General features: G+C 41.1%; 2 protein-coding genes across 3 annotated transcripts in view; both read right to left on the bottom strand.

Annotated features, from left to right (window-relative positions):
- Positions 1-24,356, bottom strand: part of pappaa (pregnancy-associated plasma protein A, pappalysin 1a) — a 383,886-nt gene that overhangs the window by 210,555 nt on the left and 148,975 nt on the right. The gene's annotated exons all lie outside the window — the stretch shown is intronic.
- LOC124465540 (zinc finger MYM-type protein 1-like) lies at positions 6,021-10,036 on the bottom strand. The gene is made up of 2 exons (XM_047017375.1): positions 9,456-10,036; positions 6,021-9,304 (listed from the first exon to the last, which is right to left on the bottom strand). The coding sequence occupies exons 1-2, from the start codon at positions 9,546-9,548 to the stop codon at positions 7,193-7,195; spliced, it is 2,205 nt and encodes a 734-aa protein (XP_046873331.1). The 5' UTR covers positions 9,549-10,036; the 3' UTR covers positions 6,021-7,192.

Genomic DNA, 24,356 nt, shown 5'->3' with positions numbered 1-24,356 from the left:
GCCCCACCTCCTGTCCCCTTGATCCTGTCCCCTCCCCTCTCTTTCAAACCATCTCCCCCTCCCCCTTTTCTGCTCCATGTTCTAAACTCCTCTCTTACCTCTGGCACCTTCCCCTTTGCCTTCAAACAGGCCAGAGTTACCCCTCTACTCAAAAAACCCTCCCTTCACCCTGCCGTCTTCCAGAACTACAGACCGGTATCACTGTTACCCTTCTTCTCTAAAACAATTGAACGTGCTGTATCTAACCAACTGTCTAACTTTATTTCTCAGAACAACCTGCTTGACCCCAACCAATCGGGCTTCAAGACCGGCCACTCCACAGAGACTGCCCTCCTTTCAGTCACCACTGCTCTCCAGTCTGCCAGAGCGGCTTCGAGGTCATCCGTCATCATTCTGCTGGACCTTTCTGCGGCGTTTGATACGGTTAACCACCAGATCCTGCTCTACAGACTTTCTGAAATGGGCATCACTGGCACTGCACTCCAGTGGATCTCATCCTACCTGTCGGGATGATCCTACCAGGTCTCCTGGGGAGGCAAACTGTCAGACCCCCGCCAGCTCTCCAATGGGGTCCCACAGGGCTCCGTCCTTGGACCCCTCCTCTTCTCTCTGTATACCACCTCACTTGGACCAATCATCACCTCCCATGGCTTCTCCTACCACTGGTACGCTGACGACACGCAGCTGTACCTGTCGTTCCCCCCGACCGATCCGGGGATCTCAGCTAGGATTGAGGCCTGCCTCGCAGACATCTCCGCCTGGGTGACCGAGCACCATTTTTGTTAATCCTATTTTTATTGCTTTCCTACAGGTACACTTACACTTAGAGATTCATGTTGTGTAATTGTAACTTGTTTAACTACATGCTCTTATGGTTTCTTCCCTTTAGCACTTATTTTTCGGTTGTTCACAATGTGTACTTCTTGTTTTGACTACCCGCAATGCGTGGGGCTATCTTGTTGTTATTATCAGTGACCTATGCACTTTGTAAAGCTCTCTCTTGGAAGTCGCTTTGGATAAAAGCGTCTGCTAAATGAATAAATGTAAATGTTATGTCTTGGTAGCGATTGCGTTGGTTGAATTCGATTTAACGTTACTTCCATTGTACGGTCTAGGCGGAAATGAATTATTTTCATGAACAGATTGACAAAGTTTAGGCTGTGGCAATGAGTTTAGGTTAGTAGTCACTAGTCACAGTTTCCCCTATTGAAAGACTTTTGATTTAAGTAAGGGTAGTGCCAAACATGTGCCGCCATTTGACTTCCTACAGTACTGTAAAAAGCTGTGGAGATATTTTGTTAGCTACAGTACTAGACTAGGCTATAGCGTTGCAGTGAGTTACACTGGTTTGAAACTACAGGTAATGATAATTTCACCCAAAAATAGTTTACTTGTAATCTAATGTCATAAATCCTACAACGAAAATGTATTTGTGAGGAATGTTTATTTTAATGATTGAATACAGATGAATCATAGACCGCTGTAGTATGTGTTGCCCGGGCAACAGAGGCTATCGTCATGATGCTAATGCTTCAGTGAAATAGTAGACTACTGTTTCCGAAAGTAGATGTAATTCCTTAATAATATGACCTTATATTGTACATTACACATCACAATTGTGTGTCATATCACAAAGTAAAATGAGTAAATAGTTATCACCCAGGCCTCTTTGCTTGTGGCGTTTCTGCAGCTGCCTTGCAGGAAAGAAGTTAGCCTAGCCATCTCCCAGAAATTAACGAGCTGCTAAACTAATGTTCTGCTAGAGATAATCACGCGAGTTTTCGTGACGTTAGTCACGTCAGTGACTGTGGCTTGCAAATTAGCCACCGTTAGCTTCACTTTTTGCCACAAAAACTTAATTTCTACTCGCAGCTTTGCTGCTTGGCCCCTAAATATAGCTGCAGGCAGCAATGGCGGGTTCCCCCTCTACATTGCAAACCATTACAAAATTGACATGACACAGACATGTATTTCATACACGTACACAACATTTCAAGACAATTGGATCAATGGCTGATTAAGTCGTTTTTGGAGATTCTTCACAAATTGTGACTGCAGAGAAATATCCATGCTGCCGACATTATGGGTTCTAAAGACTTTTTTGTTCCCCATTGGCAATAAGGCATGCGTACCAACTTTCAGACATCTTGGCCTGATGGGGTCAAAATGCCACCCTTTTAAAAGTGACAACTTTGAAGCGTGTTCTGATAGGCCACCTGTGCTCTGGTCAAGCCCATCATGCAGAGATCCATTCTTTAAAATCTTTGATTACAATAATAACTTTATGAAAGTGAGGATACACTTTACTAAAGGAAGTGTGTGTAGGTTATGTACTACTACTGCTTGCTCTGCCCACACACTTTCCCCATCCATGCTGTTTCCCTCTTTCCCAGTGCAGGTCACGCCAAGGCGTAAATGCGGTGGCTTAAAAGTAGCCCAAAAAACATACCACACACAGTGACACTGTTTTCAAAATTCCCCGAAACTGGTTAGAAAACCATGGCTATAGGAACTCTCCTTGAATGGACCTCTCTAGTGTCTCAGTCAAACACAACTGACAAGAGTCATGCAGGGAACTGGACCAAGGTATAGCTAATGTCCAGCTGTTTACCTTGTGTACCTTGTGAGGGTACAGTAGCTTGACAATACTTTATCATGGTCAGACCCTCTGATCCCATTAAACTACACAACATGCACAATCAGGGTGACCAACAGTAATAATAACATGAAAGCTGGTCTCTTGGGGTCATGGATGTGATTTCACTACAAGCTTTTGATTAAACTTGAGGACCCTGTCAGCAAAGTATTTCTATTCATGTTTTGTTTGTGATTGAATGGTCAGGTAGCTAAAAACAATGTTATTTAGCTTGGCTAAAATGGTTTTCATAGCAACAGATATCAACAAATCAGATCAATGGAACTTTATTCTGACAGGGGGGGCGGTGGGAACATATATAGTAAAAGTGAAATGGTAGGCATTGTTCTGCCTTGAGCTGCATGCTTATCCTCATTGTTTGTAACCACTAACCCATTTAAATGTGAAAATAACATCCAAGCTAAAAGCTAAAAACAATGTTATTTAGCTTGGCTAAAATGGTTTTCATAGCAACAGATATCAACAAATCAGATCAATGGAACTTTATTCTGACAGGGGGGGCGGTGGGAACATATATAGTAAAAGTGAAATGGTAGGCATTGTTCTGCCTTGAGCTGCATGCTTATCCTCATTGTTTGTAACCACTAACCCATTTAAATGTGAAAATAACATCCAAGCTAAAAGTGAACAATTTTGTAAGTATACTTCTTACAAGTATATCAAAAGTGAACTATTTTCTAAGCATACTTCTTAAAAGTATATCAAAAGTGAACTAAAAGTGTACTATCCATATTTTAGTATACTCATAGTATACTTTAATATACTTATTTTTTGTAAGGGTCTGGCTGTATTTGCAATCAACATATCTTTAGCTAAAGAATTTGAGTGAGACCGCCTTAATACACATGATAGATATATATATATATCTACGGTGAGTACTGTTTTCGATGCCACAGTTAATCTTTATGTCGAAAGAAATGTTTTCATTTCCAGCGCTAATGTCAAACTTATTAACGTTTTGGGGGGCATATTTTTGTATCCACCACCTGGCTGTCTTCACAATAGTCATATCATCATAACATTGCCCTCCTTCTGTGTTTTGGTTTAGAATTGACCGAACTATAAAATTACAAAAATACTACTATGACACTTTCTAGCATGGCTGCGACCTGAGACTATGCGGTCTCACGGGCGACCCGCACTCACTCAAATTACAACAATTTTCTGATCTAAATCAAAAATCCAAGATTGCAGTTCCACTCGAAATTGGTTTCTCAACAAAGCCCAATAGAGGGTTTTCACGACGCGTCATCAGACCGGAAGTCGCCATATTGGAGGCACTCCACATCACAACAAAGCACAGGCACTGAAGTATATACCGATCGTCGATACTCATTTTTTATTATTGCCGTGTTTCAGGTTGTGCCAATAGGACAGATCGAGAAAAACATTTGGAATATTATCGACTTCCAAAAGTTATTAAAAACCAGGGAGAGGAATGCCAGAGATTATGAAAAGAAAGGAGGTACTTGTGGTTGGCAATGCTCAACCAAGATCTACGAGGGAAAAAACACGTTTGAGAGTCACTTGGCTACACCTTGAGTATCGCGATGATATCATACAGTTAAGGTTAGGTTGGTTAAAGACGTTATTGCATTACTTACTTTGGCCTTCACAACACAACGGTCGTTGATAACTTGGTACTGCGTCTCCCTCACCCATCCACACACCATCTGGTTATAGGCCTCCAAACCTTTGTAGGATTTAAGGTCTTCCGCTGTGTTTGGGCTCGGTGAGAAAACCAGGTTGTTGACTATATCGGGATATGCAACTGAAGGAAGAATCACCGGGTCATCACGGATCCAAGAAGAGGAAGCTAACTCTTCCACCAATAAATCGTAATTTCTCGAAATATTGTGCCTTTTTCTTGTGGTCCAAGTCCTTCCCTCTATGCCTTTGCATCTTGGAAGCGTTTTGATTAGCTTTTCGGTTGTTTAGACATGGCTACATTCACTTAAAGTATCCAAAGCGCACAATACTCCATTGTACTCATTGTGTTTTTTACACTGAGTGCCTCCACAATGGCCGCGCATCTGGGTTACCTCCCAGAATGTGACGTTGGTGAAAACCCTCTATGGTTGAGATTTTTTACTATAATGTGAGCTCCAATTTGCGTGCTATTAAGAAGATACTACTATCTAGCATGTAGTAGAAAATACTACTTTCTAGCATGGCTGCCACCTAAGACTAGGCGGGCTCACGAGCGACCCGCACTCGCTCAAATTACAAAGACTTTCACGACCGAAATCAAAAATCCGAGATGGCAGTTCTACTCAAAATCGCTTTTTCAACAAAGCGAAATGTTTGCGATTTTTTGGGGGTGGTATTTTTCACTCATAATCTTAACTCCAACTTGCGTGCTATTACAAATATAACACTATGACGCTTTCTAGCATGGCTGGCGCTTAACTTGTTGTAACCTCCTAAACTGTGCAATGGAGTGAATTACAAGCAACTCAATCGCTACCAAGACGAAACTTTGACACCTAGGTTGTTAATGTAGTCCAAACATTGACTGAGGCTTAGGGGGGTAAAAATAAATATGATAATAATAACATGTAAAAATAGGACAACCCAACCGCACAGTTACATACAGTATACCAAGGGCGTAACCATGGTTTAGACATTGGGGGGGTCCAAATGAATACCCTTCCACAATTGTTTTCAGGGTTTTTATATGAAGAGAACATTTTGGTGCGCGCCTAAGCTGTTTTCCCGAGTGCCTATGACAAATCCCGAGCGCCTATGACAAATCCCGAGCGCCTAACCGTGCGTGTCCACTACAGCGGAGCGGAGCGGCGTGGAGCCGGCTTCCAATCCATTTTCAATGTAATCAGGCGTTGACGCCCGCGTAGGTAATTGTTGGAAGGCGAGCGGGGCGTCGTCGCTCGCGTAGGGTATTGTGGGAAGGCGAGCGGGGCGGCGAAAGTTGGTTCTCGTTCTGTTTTGATCTAAAGTAATCGAGTTGATAAGCGTGTCTTCTTTTCTGATCAATACGCAACTGTGAGGTGCGTGAATGGACAGAGCGCCCAGTAAACTGTCGTTCCGCTCCGAGGACCAGCCAACGTGCCTGGATACACCTGTACAAATGCAGATGAAATTTCAACTCAAAATGCTGACAAAAGTTTGATTAACGATTCCCAAAGCAGCCTCCAGTGGTATTCTTAACCTGGAACGATAATATATAGTGTAGGCATGAAGGAAAAAAAGGAAATTGCTAAACAATTGGGAATAAATACATTAGGTGCGTTCGACTTCATGCAGCGCCGGCATCGCCTGCAGCCGCCTGACTTGAATCAGCCAATGGCATTCTCAGATTCAAGGCAGCCGGCTGCGGCGCTGCATGAAGTCAGTCCATGTCGAACGAACCTAATGCACACATGATAGCACCATGGGGCTTGGACTATTGTCAATCTATTAGCCTATCTATTTTTATTTAAAGTGGAAGCAAACTGATTTCCTCAAGCATTATTTATGAAATGGTAAAAAATTAAATAAAAAACATAGATGTCTGCTAATAAGGTGAACCCTGGTTTTGTTGTTGTTAAGTGCATTGCTTACAATTCTATATTTATATATGAAAATTCACAGATTTAGAACATAGTTTCGAGGACTACATTGACCATTTGAATTCACATCTAAAGGAACAGTGTAATTTCTCCAAGACAGTGACTGCCCCTCCACTTTGTTTTGGTGAGTTGCTTACTGTTTACTGACCTTAAACACACCTACCAATTACAATTATGCTTTCCCAGTAGTACTGTAGCAAATAAGATAGCTTCCAATGGAAAAATAACACATACCCAAAGCATGTTTATGTAAATATTTTAATTAGAACAACTAACCCTGTACTTGACCAAATGACAGACTTTCCCTTTAACAAAAAAATGTGCTGTGGACTTTTAAGTCCAAGTTCATTTGTATTTTGTCAATGTCTCAAAATAAAAGTGTGTATTAACAATGAAAAGTCTAATAGTCTAATGTTATTGAAATCAGAGACTTGTACAAAGCATGAAACTTAAATCTTGATTTTAACTATAAAAAGCAAGTCTGATTATTTACACTGAAATCTTTGACTGGAACACAGAGGAGAAATAAACATGTGAGGTTCTCTGACATCTGTTATCTACCCAATGGACACAAAACATAAATGTATAGGCTAATATTTCTTCAAGCAGATTAACAGGAGCTGAGCAAAATGGCACAATTGGTGCCTTATGGAGAGGGGCAAGTGTGCAAAAAAGAAAAGCAAATAAATAGAGATAAGAATCTCTACAATTACAATAGGCTGCCTTCGCAGCTTTGGTGCTTTCCCCCATAATTATTTATACAGGTACGGGGTGTGGACAAGTAAAAGATCTAAATACTTTTCCCACCATTGGTCAGTAGTGTATGCAGTGTTGGATGTATTATTCTATGGGTGTAAAAATGGTATGTGTCAAAGTGCTACAGATTAAGACAAGGCAGCATAGGACTGAGATGGAAAGGTATCATCTAAATAAATGACCCAAACACCTGGAGGCGTTCATCACTCAGCTAAACTAAGCTCTGACAGATTTGTTTCCTGTCCAAAGCATCCAATTTCTCTTGATGCACATGGCAAATGGCGACGTTGTTCAGCCGGGTCTGCGTCATCATTGTTCTCAGCCATGTCTTCAGACGTCTCAAGGCGCTGAAACTTTGCTCTGCCTCTGCTGAGGAGGCAGGAACCACCATCAGCAGTCTCAACAGGACCTCAACTTGTTTGAAAAGATTTCGCACCTCTGGCACCATTTCACGGAAAATGTCTGCTACCTCTGAGGAAGTTGTACATATGTAGTTGGCCTGGAACATTTTCAGGTGCACTTCTAAAGCCATGGCATTTAACTCTGGGTATTCAACTACAACTGCATCAATGTTCCCAGAGATGAGTACGTCCTCTAATTTTTGAAGTCTTTGAAGTCCGTCCTGGCTGAAGCGCTCATTGCATTGCACCACAGCAGTGTCCAAGGTATTAAAGTACTGCATTCTGTAGTACGCTTGGGCAGTAGAGTGACAATGTGATGTGGCTGGACCAGTGAAGCGCTTTGGAGGCTTCCGCACATGAGGCATCTTGATGGGCTGCAGATTTAGAGATGTCACAACCGGAGAAGCTTTGGAGTACAGCCAGTCAAAGTGCTCTTCAGATTGTTTAGCCTGGATGCTTCTTTTCACATGGTCTACAGCAGCCAGCATCCCTGATGTTGTTTGGCTTCTCTGCTGCAGAGAAATGTTCAGCTCTTCCATGACAGCCATGACATCTTCTGCCAGAATGATGCCTAGAATGGCATTACCCCTCAAAAAGCTGTTATGAAGGCCACTTGCTCTTGCAGACATTTCCATTGTGGTGGATTGAGACATTTCTTCTGTGCCTGTGAGCACAGATTCGTATTGGGTGAGGACAGAGCGCATGGCTGGCGTTCGGACTGTCCACCTGGTGGGGCAGAGAGGCTTTAGAGATCTATGCGTAGCTGTTTGATCTGACTTTGCTATAGCGGTGAAGATGGCCTTGAACTTCCCAGACTGATTGAATAAAACGCCCAACTCATGCACTAACTGCATTGCATCTCTTATAATGAGGGTGGATACACAGGCAGCTTGGGTGATCAAATTTACACAGTGCGGCCCACAATGATCATATACTGCAAGAGGCTGCTCTTTCTTGAGATGAGCTTGCACACCTTGCATCCTACCAGACATATTGGCTGCCCCATCGTAGGTTTGACCTCGTAGTTGTGAAAGTGGGAGATTAAGGCGAATCAAAACATCGTTAGCTACACGAGCTATGTTTTCTCCAGTAGTGGATGTGACCTGATACAGGCCTATGAATTCCTCTCTGGGCTGCAGGTTTTTATCAACAAAACGCAGACAGAAGGACTCTTGCTCAACTCCTGTTGCATCCTGTGTCCCATCAATTATAAGGGAATACTGAACCACTGGCAATGAGTCGATTTCCTGTGTGATTCCACATACAATTGTGTTGCTGACGATTTGAAGGACCTCATTTTGGATTTTGGAGCTGGTGAAGTTTTTGTGCCGCTGAAGCCAGCTTGAAAGTTCTTCATCACCCTCTGCCTTGTACTTCATCAACTGGTGGAAGTTGCCCTCTTTGTTGTCATGCCCCTTTAAAGCATTTCCCTGTCTGGCCAAGCACATCATCCCCCCCACAATCTTGAATAAACTATTCCTGGCCACCTGCTGCTGCTTTTGCAATTGAGAGGAAAGTTGTGTACTGACGGGCTGTTTTTGGTGCAAATATGTTGTCATTGCTGCTGAATGGCAATCGCAATATTCATGTTGAGAGAACCTTTGGAGAGCTTTTTTCCAGTTACTGAATCCGGTTTTAGTAAAAGCTCCATCAGCCTTACTGGCTAAAGAGGATATTTGGTCTCCAAAATATTTGGCACAATAAAAGCAAAGCACACCTTTCAGTGAAGGACTGTAATGAAGCCATTTGTACTGCCTAAACCAACTGTCCTGAAAGTTCAGAGTCTTTTTTTTCAGGGACTGAGTTTCGATAAAGCGGTTATTGGGCTGGTGTGGGCAGGTACCAAGCTCCTCCTTACGCTGATCTAGACCACTGCCTTCTCTGCCTGGCTCTGTCTCTGGCTCTCTTTCCCTATCAGTCTCCTGAAATGTATATATATATCATGTATTGTTGGAATAACCAGTATCTTTTCACCAATAAATCATACACAAGATGCAGGTACCTGTTATGCCTTACATAGCTACATACTTAAATGACTGTCTATGTGCATTATATTTCACATACATTTCTCACCTGATCACCTGCATGTCCAGAGCATGCCTCTGTCTGGCCACTGCTTTCACCATGCCTCTCTGTCTCCCTGTGCTGCCTGCATTGTGACCACATGCCATTATGTTATCAGAAGAACAGTGACTGACCTTCATGATCATTGTAATGGATATATTTTGCTTTTATTAGTAGTACTTTTATTTATAGCTGACATGTAGGTCTGGATTAATCCCAATGTTGTAAGGCTGGTAGTCTCACAATAACATTTCTCACCTGATCACCTGATCACCTGCATGTCCAGAGCATGTCCCTGTCTGGCCACTGCTTTCACCATGCCTCTCTGTCTCCCTGTCTCTCTGTGCTGCCTGCATTGTGACCACATGTCATTTTATCAGAAGAACAGCGACTGACGAGGATTTCACGGGGCTATTTAGTTAGCTTGCAAATACTGAGGATAGCCTACCGAAGTAAAGTTAGGCAATGTCTTAGCGCTGCTAGCTAACGTTAGTTTGCCAACTGTAACGTTATAACGTTTAACTGGGTCTTACAGCGCTGCTTGATGTACTGAAATTGTTATGGAATGTTATGTTCTACTAGCCATTTGCCTACTTGAGCAAGTCACAGTCTTTCAAAGCCCTGATAGGCTCTCCTGCCAAAGTAAATTCCTTGTCTGTGCAAACTTTCATGGCGAATAAACACCAATTCTGATTCTGATTCTAGTGTAACTGAGACGACACAGTAAATAATTCCTCTTTCAAGTCATAAGACCCGGTTCAAGTCTTTAGCATTAACGCTAGCTCTAGAGCTAGCTAACTACATTAGCTGCACGGTCTGTAGAGACCTTGGGACGAAGCCACTTCTTTTGTGTTTTGCTAATGCAGAATTCGGTCAAATAAAATCGGTAAAATAAACGTAATGAGTGGAACATAACGTGAAGTAACGGACAAGCGGACAAGCCTTACTTAGCTTGGTATCAAGTTACTTTACAGTAGCTACTTACTGTCTGAAAAAAAACGCGAATGCTTGGCTGCTGCTGGTCCAGTTTTCTCCGCTTTTTAGGCTCCATTATTCTAGAGCTAGCTACTTGTATTGGTTTTTGAGAACCAATACAGAAGTATTGCCTTTCTTCAGTTAACACGTCAATGTATTTTTTATCACATACGGTATGTACATCCTCTCCAACAAGTTAACCAACGCTTTGCTCTCAACTGACTGAAGTGTAACCATGACAACGCAGAAAGACATGAGGTGGATTTTAACGAAATCACCAAGTGTACAATTAGGAGGGGGGGATTCACACACTTATGTTTTTCTTAACAAACACAAATCAATTTAAAATAAGACATAACAAGAGACCGATCCATTGACAGGGTTCTTAAAGGACATATATTTTACATATTTTCTGCTGTATGTTGGGGGGGGACAGATTGTTATTTTCAGAATGTGTGGTTACGCCCTTGCAGTATACTAATTTCAAACGCGTCTCACAGAAGCAAGTATAATGCTAAAGGTTTTACGGCTTGCTAGCCTGTAATACTGTCTGTACAAAGAGAAATCCTTAGTTCAGTTAGCCTAGCTAGGTTAGCTGCTATCCTGTTTACAACAGTATAAAAGTCTTCAAGTTATCATACGAATACAAACGCTAAAATACATGTTTTGTACTGCCGTTGTAGGCTCTTATTACTCACTGTCAGATGTAACAATGAATATCTCTGAGGGCTGCAGGAGTCTCTGAGTCGTTTTCTTCAAGTCTTCTCCAACAATAAAATTAAATTGTCTTCTTGTGCATCGTACCAAGCTCACCCGTGTGTCAAGGGGCTCTGGCCCTGAGAATGTGGAGCACACACGCACACGTGCAGAGGGAGAGAGGATTTGGGGAAACAGCCCTAGAAATTAGCCAAGCATGCATATTTCAAATATTCAACAAAAATCGAATTTTGGACAAATGGGATGCCAATGGCATCACTTTGAAAATGGACAATTGGGGGGTGGCCGTAGCGCCACCTATGGATAATGGTGGGTCATTTGTGGTGTGATAGTTACTCATGGCCTATACTATCAATGTTTCAGGATTTGGAGACCTTTTTACCATTGCATACTGATAGGCAGATTTTCTGTGTACAGAGAAGCTTGAGTCTCTTGCTGTGGTCAAGAGGTCACGCAGCAGGTCTCGGACAATACACATATAGATAGGAGAATGTGCACTTTAACCTTTGGACAGAGCAACATGCAGAAAATAGTATAAACAATGAGTGATTGCTGCACCACCTGTGCGGTGTTCTTCCTATGCCTTAAGTTGTGGAATGTCTACCATTTAAGGACATGTTTTGGTGGTTACTATATTTGTATGGTCCAGCTCATATATAATGTCTATCTGAGAGACATGTTTCTCACTCATGCCTATCACTCTGTTGTGGACTGATGGTGTGATCCGAGCAGCTCGATTAATAAACGAAGTCAACTCTTTTTCATTGTGGTGCGTTCCTTGGCCCATCCTCCGGCAGAATATCATCATAACAATTGGCGTCACGAACAATTAAATCTTCAGCCAGAGACCAGGTGAGCAGATTATGATTATCATTATTATATGGTTGCATTAATTTCTGCTTACCTGTGAGGACTGGCTGACAGTAGTAACAAACCTGGGCAACTTTTAAAGGGGACATGGTGATTTCTGTACGGGAGGACGGCAGGAAGCACGACTTTGAGATAGTCTAGTGAATTGGTAGAAGATTGGACACTATCTTATTTCACTCGATGACTGTTAATTATTTGTAATATGAGAAGGCCTAAATAGTTGCTTGGGGAGCGGAAGACTACGGGACAGATACAGGACAAAGACCGTCAGCTAGGGTTTATCCGCTTGGCTTTAAAAATCGGTTAAAGTTTGGTATCTGCGTAGGTTATGCGGTGAAAGGCCGTTTGTTTGTTGTCATGGTGACGTATGGACCGTAAAACCCTTTTCCCAATACTTGGTTAGAGAGGTCGGTAATTTAAGGGCAGGATTCCCGGTACTGTAAAGTCCATTTAACAAGTCTCGTTGCTGGTTCGAACGATATGAAAACTTCGGTTAATGGTTGAAGATACGCCCGTGATTGGTAAAGCGTTGAAAGACACGTTATTCATGTGTAAGACTCGAGCAATGTTCCCCAAGGACTGACAACATATTATAATGAATTACAGTCATTCAAGTGCTAAATTTATGACTATGAGAATATCTTCTTACAAGATGATTAAAGATTAAAGCTAAATACACAAATGAACGTGAAACATAAAAGGTTTGACTTTGGATATTAATATATTAACGATATGATCTTATAAATGTGTATGTAAACATGGGGTGTCAAACCAGTGGGAATTTGCCATTAGTAGTTAAATTTAAGACTGAGAAAGATTTGCCCCGTAAAGCACGTAAAGTTATGTCTAAACTTTTGAAGACCAATCCACATTTAAAGCACGTGCCAAATAAGAGTTTAACCGAAATGTCCCCAAGAGAATGGATGCTCACTAAAGTCGGATTCTTTTACGTAGAACCTTATTTGACTAATCTGTATGAATGGACAGACGGACAACTACCTCTTGAGGGCACATTTGATAGACACCTGTTGCAGATTGCTCGAAAATATCTTGTTGATAATCTAGCTGTCAGCAATTCGGATTGGGATACGGATTACATGCGAGAGGTTTTTATTGCATGGGAATTGATGGGTGAACAATGGCCAGCTAATATTGCTAAGAAAGAAAGAAAAGTAAAAAAGAAGCTAAGGAAATTCACAAACTTTGCTATGGAGCAGAATAGTTCCCAAACTGAGCCTTCTGCTCAGCCTGGTTCAAACACAAACTCCGCAAGCGCTGTTAACTCCCTGTACCCTCAAGCATCCGACTTCAACAGCCCTCCTGCTTATGACGATGAGATGGATAACGATATTTACGACTGGTTGTTTTTGGATTCCGGCTTAGTCGGACGGCCTAAAACACAGACTTGTCCCCGCGCTACTGCAACTTATGTCTTCCCAAGGGGAATCTCAGGACGAATGGCTAAAGAATGGCGAGATCAATGTATTGACATGTGGCTTGATAACTGCAACAGGGCTTTTGATTTTGCAAATAGGAAATTTAAAGGTGACAAGAGACGGATCGAGGATGAACAATTAAGATATACCAAAGAAAGTTTACAGGCAGAATTCAAAAAGATATTTCACCTTTTGAAACAGAGGAAAACTGTTGACGTTTATATTGATCGTTTTACTGGTGTATTGATGGACACTTTTGTTGAAGCAGTAGAGGCGTATCAAAATAAGCATAATGTCAAATTAGATCCAGACTCTCCAGTTTCCCCCAAAGATATAAATGGTGTGTTGGCATGCATCACAAATACTGCTTTGTTGAAATGCCTATATGAGATTTTGGACATACTACGGACTAGAGCCGGAGAACATCAGCATAGTGGACGAGGTACATTTATTGCTCCTTTATTGACCCTCGGGGATAAAATCTTAGATCGACCTTTGTCTTTATCAGAAATGCGCAGGACGCCCCAAAACCGTTTATACATCCAAAAGCATTCATAAATTGGTACACGGCTGTTTTGATGCATTCAGGTTTAAGTGGTAAAGATTCCCGTTATATTTTGACTACATTAATGTCAAACGTGAAGATAGACACATTAATAGAAGCTTGTCCAACTTTATCTGTTGACTTTGACAATCCTGAAGAGGAGGACAGTACCCATCCATGGTTGACGCATGCGCATAAACAAGAACACATTGCTGAGGTGTCTGAATTCTTACAGAAACACGCATTCCAAGAACGTGATGTAACTCAGGTATTAAATTGTAAACGTAAATCTGACGAAACTGTTTCTGCATATGCTAATCGCTTTCAAAAAACGTGGAAGGATGACGCTAAATTAGACATTAACGACACTGAAGATACTTTCTTTGTTAGTATGTTCTTAAATGGATTGGATCCTAGATCGGCCTATACACTCAAATTGTCTGCACCAGATGTGTTTTCATTGAGTCCAGTGAGACTGATGAGGAAAATAAGGGAACTTGAGGCAGTCGTATTGTTTAATGTTCAATCGTCACGATTTCAGGCAGTGCAAATGGATCTCCCCTTGACTAACAATGCTGAAGTTGTGCATCAAAATGTTGAAGATCAAAGGAATGTACGTTTTAACATGAACAATTCCACCCCAAATAGAGGTCGTTCCAACTTTAATAGGAATGGACAACGACCATTTAAAGTATATAAAGCCACGTGTCGCTACTGTCGCAGACAAGGTCATTGGTTTAAAGATTGTCTCTTGAGACTACAAGATGAAGAGAGAGATGCTCCTGCGCGAGATGGGATTGGCCCCTCCCAGTCATGGCATGCTACTCCCCAGAGGCCAATCATGGAACCACAAGCCACACAGCCAGCAGATACACCTGCTAACTTGATGTGGGATAAGTGACGCTGTATATCGATGGATCTGGACAATGTTAAATGTATAATTAATGCCCCACAATTTCATATTTCGGATAAACCCTCTGAGATACCACAATTAAGTTTGAGTATTGCAGGAAAAAGAATTCCCTTTTTGGTTGATACTGGAGCCACTATGTCCTGTTTAAGGAAAACAGATATTGATTGTCCTATGAGTAAAAATACTGTCCAGTCCGTCGGCATCAGTGGTAAGCCCCAGACAGACCCTGTTTCACTTCCATTACAGATTGATTTTGATGATTATAAATTACAACATTCTTTCATTGTTAGCGCAACTTCTCCAATGGCATTATTGGGAAGAGACTTATTAAGTAAATTGAATGCAACCATCTTATGTTCACAGGATGGGATCGAGGTCCACATACCCCCAAAATAATGCTTATCAGCTTTTCTCTGGTTGTGTTCAGACAAACCACATAGCTAAGTCTGTTTTAGAACAAGTTGAGTTTATCAAAACACTATCTACCATTAGTGGTATAAAACAATTAGCTTCTTGTAATGTTGCTGCAGCTGCTAGGATTGTTAATCTGAAATCAATTGATTTTCCTTTTTCAGATAAACTTATAGATCCAGATACCTTGCAGGAAGTGCCAAGGAACATATTTATCTCACCACATGGGATTCTGTTATTGTGGAAGACTACTTCTGGTAACATTGAGACTTTTGTGTTTGCAGTACGGAATGATTTTTCAGATGTCCCACATTTGATTGATTCTTGTACTCAATATTTATTGAAGTCCCCTGATCAGGAGGAGACTCATAAAAGTTGTGTCATCTGGACGTATGGCGTGGAACCTACTCACTTCTTTATTAAAGATTTGCAAACTGACGTGAAACCACAGATTCGTATTCATGGCAATATTAAACTATCATTATGTGCACCATGTGTGTTGCGTGAGGTACCATCTACTCTATGGGCACTACATGCCAACCATGTAGGATCATTGGATGTACCACCTTATGAAGCTAAGGTCAATATGAGTAGATATCCAGTTTACATTAAACAGTATCCTTTATCCAAAGAAAAAGAAGAGGGGATTAAACCTGTCATTGATAGTTTATTACAGCAAGGTGTTATATGTAAAGCTCAGTCCCCAAATAACACTCCTATTAATCCCATTTTGAAACCAGGTACTAACAAGTATCGCTTTACACAAGACTTGAGAAAGATTAATGAAGCAGTCATACCTATTTCACCTATAGTACCTGACATTAATTCAATATTAACAGCATTACCAGCTGACTCTAAGTGGTATACAGTGGTGGACCTCTCCTCTGCATATTTCTCAATTCCAATACATAAAAATACCCAACCATTATTTGCATTCACATTTCAACAACAACAGTATATTTGGACACGCCTTCCAATGGGTTATGTTGACTCAGCAGCTGTCTACAGTGCCATGGTAAATAGACATCTGGCCCAGTTGTCCCTTCCTTGTAACTCGACCTTATTGCAATATGTGGACGACATTCTGGTGGCGGCCAGAAATGAGACAGAATGTGTCTCAGATTCGATAGCTCTGCTAAAACACTTGGCAGCAGGTGGACACCGGGCCTCACTTGCTAAACTTCAATTCTGCCAAGAATCAGTAAACTACCTGGGATACATCTTAAAGGATGGCTGTCGATTTTTGTCACAAGAAAGAGTGAACAGCATTAAGGACATTGTACGACCGAGGAACGAAACTGAGATGTTGTCTTTCCTAGGACTGGTGAACTATTGTAGGAACTGGATAGCTGAGTATGCCGTCCATGATGCAGAATTGCGCAAAGCCACACTCAAAGACTCTCCTGAAGTCATTCAATGGAATGAGGAAATGAAACATGCCTTCTGTCACATCAAATATCTCTTGTGTACTGCTCCTGCACTGGGATTACCTGACTACAAACTAACTTTTCATCTCTATGTTGCAGACAATGGTGAAATAGTATCCGCAGTATTGGGACAGGAACATGGAAACGGAATCAGGCCGGTAGCCTATTATGGTAAAATGTTGCCATTAATTGTCAAGGGCATGGTTCCCTGTTTAAGAGCTGTTGCATCCGCCGCTTTGATGGTGGAGAAGGCACAAACTATAGTTTTGGGACATCCCATGGTGTTACATACTTCACATACCGTAAACATTATCTTAGTAAATATCACAACACAACACCTGACAAGCCAAAGACGTAGTAATTCCGAACACATTTTGACAGGAACTCAAAATTTAACTATTTCCACGGCCACACACACAAATCCAGCTGTGCATCTAAAAACATTATTGCATGGAACAGAACCAGAGGAAGTAGCTCCTCATGATTGCATGGATATTATTAACTCCACATCCAGTGTAAGGACGGACTTGCAACAAACAGCTTTGGAACATAATGATTTTGTCTTATTTTGTGATGGTTCAGCAATGCGCCCAGATGATAAAACTATTCTTTCAGGATATTCCATAGTGGATAATTTAGGAAATTGTATCGAAGCCTATAGATTACCTGTTTCCTCTGCTCAAGCTGCCGAGATAGTTGCTTTGACTAGAGCATGTCTATATGCCAAAGATAAATCAGTTACCATATATACAGACTCCAAATATGCATTTTCAGTGGCACATGACTTCAGTAAAATTTGGGAAAACAGAGGTTTTGTAACTACTGCAGGAAAACCCATACAACACGCAGATTTAGTAAGAAGTCTATTGGATGCTATGATGCTACCAACTAACTTTACTATAGTAAAATGTGCGGGTCATTCAAAGGCAGATTCTGATATTGCTAAAGGTAATAATCTAGCAGACAAACATGCAAAAGATGCAGCGTTAAATGATTCCTTCCCACCATGGATGAATCATTCTTTTGTGAATATTCAAATCCTCCGTTTACTATTGATGATTTAATATTGTTTCAGAATCAGGCGAAACCATCTGAAGTTCTACTTTGGGAGAAGAAAGGATGTGTAAAGCACAATGATGGTTTATGGAAAAATATAGATGATAGAATAGCATTACCGAAAATAGCGTATGAATCCTTAATATCCTATGTACATGGTGTTACTCATGTAGGGTATAAGAGCATCATGCACTATATTTCACAACTGTTCTTTACAATAGGACTAGAACAACATATTAGAGAATTTGTAAAGAGATGCTTAATCTGTGCTCGTTGTAATCCACACGTCAATCCGGCTAAAAGAGATCATTTGCCAAAACCTGAAGGTCCTTTCCAACAATTACAGATAGATTTTACTCACATGCCCAAGAGCAGAGGATTTTCGTATCTTCTACATTTAGTTCACATCTTCTAGTGATAGTGGATCGATTTTCAAAATGGCCAGAAGCCTTTGCGACAAGGAAAGAAAACGCTCAAACAGTAGTCAAGTGTTTGATGGAACATGTTATTCCTGCTTTGGGATACCAAATGGGATAGATTCTGACAATGGCACTCCTTTCACATCTAGAGTAACTAAACAATTGGCCGCTGTATTAGGGATTAATTGGACATTTCATATTCCCTATAACCCTCAAAGCTCAGCACAAGTGGAAAGAACGAATAGAACCATTAAAGACAAATTGGTAAAATTACATCAGACTAAACAAACAACTTGGATAGACGCCCTTCCACAAGTACTTCTATCTATCAGGGCGATGGCAAATTCGGGTACGGGTTTGGCCCCTCATGAAGTTTTGATGGCTAGACCTTTTCCTCTAGGTGTGCTGATGGACAAAACACCGGCGAATGATTTAACCTTGTTGCAGGAGACTCAATAAAATTATGTGAAACAGTTGTGGTCTCTTGTGTCTGAAAATAATCAACAAGTCACAGATTCTCTTCCCACTCCAGGTGATCAGAGTATTCATAGTTTTAAGCCAGGAGATTATGTTTTAGTACGCAGTTTAAAAACATTGGCTCAGCAGGATCAACCGAGGTTCGGACCTCCGACTCAGGTTCTTTTGGTGACCAGAACAGCTGTTAAGGTTAAAGGCCAACCACAATGGATCCATGCATCTCGACTACGACAAGCACCTCCTATAGCAGATGCAGTATAGGACTTGTGGAGTGAAGCAGACAGAAAACCTCAAAGGATGGGTAATATTTCTCTCCTCAGCATAAATATTTCATTATCTTGAGTTTGGATATGGTGTTGTTTTTCTCTTTCTGTTTCATGTTATATAGAGAAGTGGTGACATTGGCGATAATACCGAGCAGTGAGCATCATGACACCAGAAAAAAGGATGGGGGATACTCCACAGAGAACTCAAATCAAGTTCATGGTCGTGAGGAGCATCATCTCACTTCTAGTGTTGATCACGGTCAATTATGCGGTCATGCTCGAACACCCTACTAATTTGAATGATGTTTCAGGGAATGATACCAAAGCCGGGATAGAACTGATCGAACATTCTAATTCTGATCAGCATGTTCGTGTACAAAGTAACGTTCCACCACCTGCAAGATGCGAGAGGGCAGAGTGTTAGGAGGATATTATAAGAATCAGATCTTGGATGTCGTAGCTAACATGTTCAAGGGCAATTCTCTAGTGACATGGATTGTAGGCATCTTGGCACCTGTGTTTCTGGTAATCATGATTGTTGTAGTGATCATGGGTTGCTGCTTTCCGATATTTCGAGCACTTATGGTGAGATCTCTGCACTCCATCACTAACATGCCGGTCATACCCACAGGGAATATAGCGGTTAACATCAGATCTATTAGAGGACGTTCTGATACTTCTTCTGAAGACTCATTCTCATCAATTGACTCCATCGACAATGTTGATTAGGAAAGATAGTGTTGCATGCCATGTAATGTCTAATTATGGGTAAACTGAGTTGAACAGATGGAGAAGGAGAGGAGAAGGAGAGGCCATACCTAAAGAGGAATTCGAGTTCGGCTGAATCTCGGATGAAGACATCCTCTTTCTTGAAACTTGTTTGTGTGTGATGTTGATTTAGATTCATAAGTTCAGAACCTTCCTCCGTTAGGAATGTAATAAGGAATCATATTAAAAATTGTATTGAGTGTTATGTATATTTAGCATGTGAGTGTTGTAAACTTAGAATTGTCACACGGAGGTGACGCTTGGGATTTTACCCGTATGAGAAGAGGGGTTTTGACCAAGTGAGTGTCTGTGTGGAGTGTAGTGTAGATTAGCCGCATGATCTTTTACTCATTCTTTGCCAAGTGTGGAGTGGGGTTTTGGTTGTGCGAGTATAGAGTACAGGTGACTGATAACTCATGCATCATTGGTAATTGTGATGGGAATTCAAGTTGATTCCAGATTGATTAAAGGGGTGCAGGCTTATCAGACAGTTGTTCAGTGATTTAGTGTGTTGAAAATGGTAAAACCATTTCCAAAGACAGAAGAGGGGGGACTGATAGGCAGATTTTCTGTGTACAGAGAAGCTTGAGTCTCTTGCTGTGGTCAAGAGGTCACGCAGCAGGTCTCGGACAATACACATATAGATAGGAGAATGTGCACTTTAACCTTTGGACAGAGCAACATGCAGAAAATAGTATAAACAATGAGTGATTGCTGCACCACCTGTGCGGTGTTCTTCCTATGCCTTAAGTTGTGGAATGTCTACCATTTAAGGACATGTTTTGGTGGTTACTATATTTGTATGGTCCAGCTCATATATAATGTCTATCTGAGAGACATGTTTCTCACTCATGCCTATCACTCTGTTGTGGACTGATGGTGTGATCCGAGCAGCTCGATTAATAAACAAAGTCAACTCTTTTTCATTGTGGTGCGTTCCTTGGCCCATCCTCCGGCAGAATATCATCATAACACATACAAAATCGGAAATACATTACCATCAACATCCACAAGGCCTTTGCTAAAGACCAAGGAATGAGTGGGGGCTTGGTCAGCCCGCACTCTCCTGAAATGTTGCGTGTGCGTCTTGTCAAGCCCGCGCGTGTGTCAAGGGAAGGCTGAGTGTGTGAGAATGTGGAGCTTGCGCGCCGAGGAGGAGAGAGAGAGGATTTGGGCAAAAAGCTATAGAAATTAGCCAAGCATGCATATTTAAAATAGTCAATAAAAATCGCTTGTTGTCGCATGTACTTGTGGATAACGTCGTCGCCATACTTTAAAGTAAATTTTAGAGTAGATTTATAGTTATAAAGCTTTTGCCAGTCCATCATTTTGGAGCTTTTAACATGGAGCGAAGGCAATGTCAGAAGATGGCTTTAGTCGGTGATTCATTAGAACATTTGTTGTCTAGCTCTTCAATCTCTCAGCAAAATGTAGGCTAATTATTTGGCTAAAGGATGCCACACGTATCAGACAGAAGTTGTTCTATAAATTCGTAGCCCGACATTAAAAACTGTTATAGTCGGTTGACTGATCGCGTTTTTGTACCCAGTCAAAGGAATAAACACACAGGATCATCATGAACATTTAATGTTCTTGCTAGTTATCCTGGCAAAACATGTAGCATAATGTTCTTTATTTATTGCCAGGACCAAGTAGCCTAGGCATACGTACAATTTAAAGCTAATTTGTTTGGAATTTCTAGGCTACACTTGATGTTACATGTTGATGTTCAGCCTATTCAATTTAACAACTTCAGAAGGACAAGACAGGCAGTACACTGTTATCCTTATTTATGTGGCTTGTCACTGCCTGAAGTGCCTACGTATCTATTCTTCCTATGAACCCGGTTATGACTGCTTTAAACAAGCACCGGTTGGCTGCACACCTCATGCCGGGCTTATATGGATGTGTGTATTGGCACTTTGAAAGGTTTTAATTATTATATCCACATATCAATGTATACTTATTATATCCACTGCAACAATAGGACAAAGGAACACCAACAAAATGTGAATAGCCTACAAACAATAAGCATACTACTGTAGTATAACTGTAACAGGCTAGAGGCGATTCTAAAGGCGATTCTAGGTTTTAAAACACTCTCTATCTAACCACTCATTCAGGTGCATTCTTGAGTGTTTGCAACCCACTACCAAACACGTCGTTCCGGAACCACTTTTCTTCATGTTGTAAATTTGATATCCTCTTTGTCACTGCAATATCAGTGCTTTTCGGCACAACGGAGCTAGCTAACAAACAAACAAACCCAGCCCGCCAGAACGGAAGTGGATTGCATATAGGGGAGCAATTCAGGAAGTCGAGCGGAAACGGCTCAAAAACTTGTCTGTAGTTCGGTATCAGAACAAAAAAGTGGCTTCTTTCAAGATCTCTATTGCTCAACACTTGAACGGGGGCTTATTCCTTAAATGAGGAATTATTTTCTGTGTTGTCTCAGTTACACTATCAGGCCTTGGAAATACAGACTGGCTAAAGTAGGCAAATGGCTAGTAGAACATAACATTTCATAATCATTTCAGTTAATCAAACAGCTGCAAGACCCAGTGAAATGTTGTAGGCTAGCTAGCAAACCAAGCTAGCATCGCTAACATTACTAACGTTACACTTTTGGTAATGTAACCAAGCTCTTTGTAAATTCTTTTTAGATATAATTGTATATGATCTTGTGGACAATAAGACACGGACGCGGTCTCTTTTCAAAACTTGTATTTTACCGCTGCTGTTCTTGACAGCCACTTGAACAGCCCTCACTAATTTCACATAATGGTTTCAGCATCAATCCTACGGCAACTCCCAAGGGACCGTTGTCCGTTGTCACATAAAAGGTCTGCTACAATGATTTGCAAGCTAGCTAAACTTATACTAAAATTATTTTGTAGACATAACAATGGATTCCGACACTAAATGAGTGACTTTGCTTTATTTCTGGAGATACTATCCACAACAGAAGTGTGTTACACAATGCTGTAAAATGGCATATACTCGTGCTGCTCTTGGTACCCAGAATGCCCAGCGGCAAACTGAAAAGCTACTAAGTTAAGGGCATTACCTTAGTTAAATAAGCATTGTTTGGAGTTTTATTGTTGTGTTTGTTTGTTTTTTAAATATGTGTAATGCTATGGTCTATAGTTTAGATAATTTGAGTGTTCACCCTGATTGTGAATGTTTTCTAGTTAGATAGGTATCCAAGCCGTCCGTTACAAACTGCAAGTACAAATAAGTAATCCAGCGTGAGTACAAATTTGATCATTGATGGATGCGCAGTGGTAACGATTACCTTGGAAGTGTGACTTGTATACCAATGCGGGGCCCTATCTTGCACCCAGCGCAAATGACTTAGTCAACGACGCAAGTGTCATTCCTAGTTTGAACTTGACGCAAAGCCGACTTTTCCCTCCACAGACGCACGTCAAAATGACTTTGCGCTCCCGTGGGTGGTTCAGCGAAAAAGGAGGCGTGTTCAGGCGCAAACGTTCCCTGGTGCTATCTTGCAGTTTCCGAAAAACAATTCCGCGACTGACCAGGAAAAACGTGGTCTAAAGTCCATGGCGCATTATTGAGATGCTATTTTAAGGGCGCAAGCTTGGTCCGTGCCCACTGCTGGTGAGGCCAGGGTCTTCTATCTGCGAAGCTACGTTACATTGTTTTGATTTATGGCGTGTTATATTTCTTCAATGATTATAAAAATATTTTCATAAGAAATTTCTATGTAGGCCTATCTGAACTTGATTTGTAACAACTGTGGCAATGTCCTCCCATGACTGTTTAACCGAAGCTAATTTGGTTAAGGTTCTTCTCACATGCCCATCAGAATCAGAATTCGGTTTATTCGCCATCTAGCCTATGTTACAAAAATACGCAACTTACTGTGGCAGGAAGGTACAAACAATAAACATATACAGGTATAAATTAAGTACAAAAGTACATTAGTTAAACTAATTCTAAGAACTAAACTATTTAAAAATTAAATATATGTGAAAATAAGAATAATTATTTGAATGAGCAGCATGAGTGGGCAATTTAGTGCAATGAGAAAACTGCTCTGCCTTTCCCATACAATGTCACTTCTCTATCTTTTACGGCCCTAACGAGAATGTCGGTCTCCTCGGATGTGAACCGCTGGCGTGCGCCTGGCAAATCCGCCGTTATAATAGCAATTTACCATGGAACAAGCGCTGCACTTAAAGGGAATGCGAAATGATGCTCTGATTGGTTTATTGCACGTTACGCCCAAACCACACCCATTAGTAATGTATTTACTTCAGACCAACCCTTTTTAGATTTGCGCCAGGCGCAAAGTCATTTATCCCGCCGGCAAAATAACAACCAAGCTGAAGTCACGCCCACAAAGTTACTTGAGCTTTGCGTTTTGATACTTGCGTTTCAGATCGTCAAAATAGGGGGGATATGTGTCCACACTGGGGCCCAGGAACAACAACAAAAAAGCCAAGTATACTAAACATAAAATGATTGAGTATACTTGAAGACTGATTAAACATCAGTATATTTCAAGTTATTGAATGATTAGTTAATTTGAAGTGTGCTATTTTGGAACAACTTATTTTGTAAGTATATTTTAGTTGTAATTAAATTGTACTAAATCACAATTTAAA

Source organism: Hypomesus transpacificus, unplaced genomic scaffold (assembly GCF_021917145.1).
Source record: "Hypomesus transpacificus isolate Combined female unplaced genomic scaffold, fHypTra1 scaffold_55, whole genome shotgun sequence".
Lineage (NCBI taxonomy): Eukaryota > Metazoa > Chordata > Actinopteri > Osmeriformes > Osmeridae > Hypomesus > Hypomesus transpacificus.
This window is presented reverse-complemented; position numbering and strand designations above follow the sequence as displayed.

Excerpts from the sequence above, each read along its gene's own strand:
- LOC124465540 (XM_047017375.1), bottom strand. The coding sequence starts at position 9,548 with ATGTGGTCACAATGCAGGCAGCACAGGGAGACAGAGAGGCATGGTGAA. Across the intron at positions 9,305-9,455 it reads CTGGACATGCAGGTGATCAG|GAGACTGATAGGGAAAGAGA; the intron begins GTGAGAAATGTA and ends TATACATTTCAG.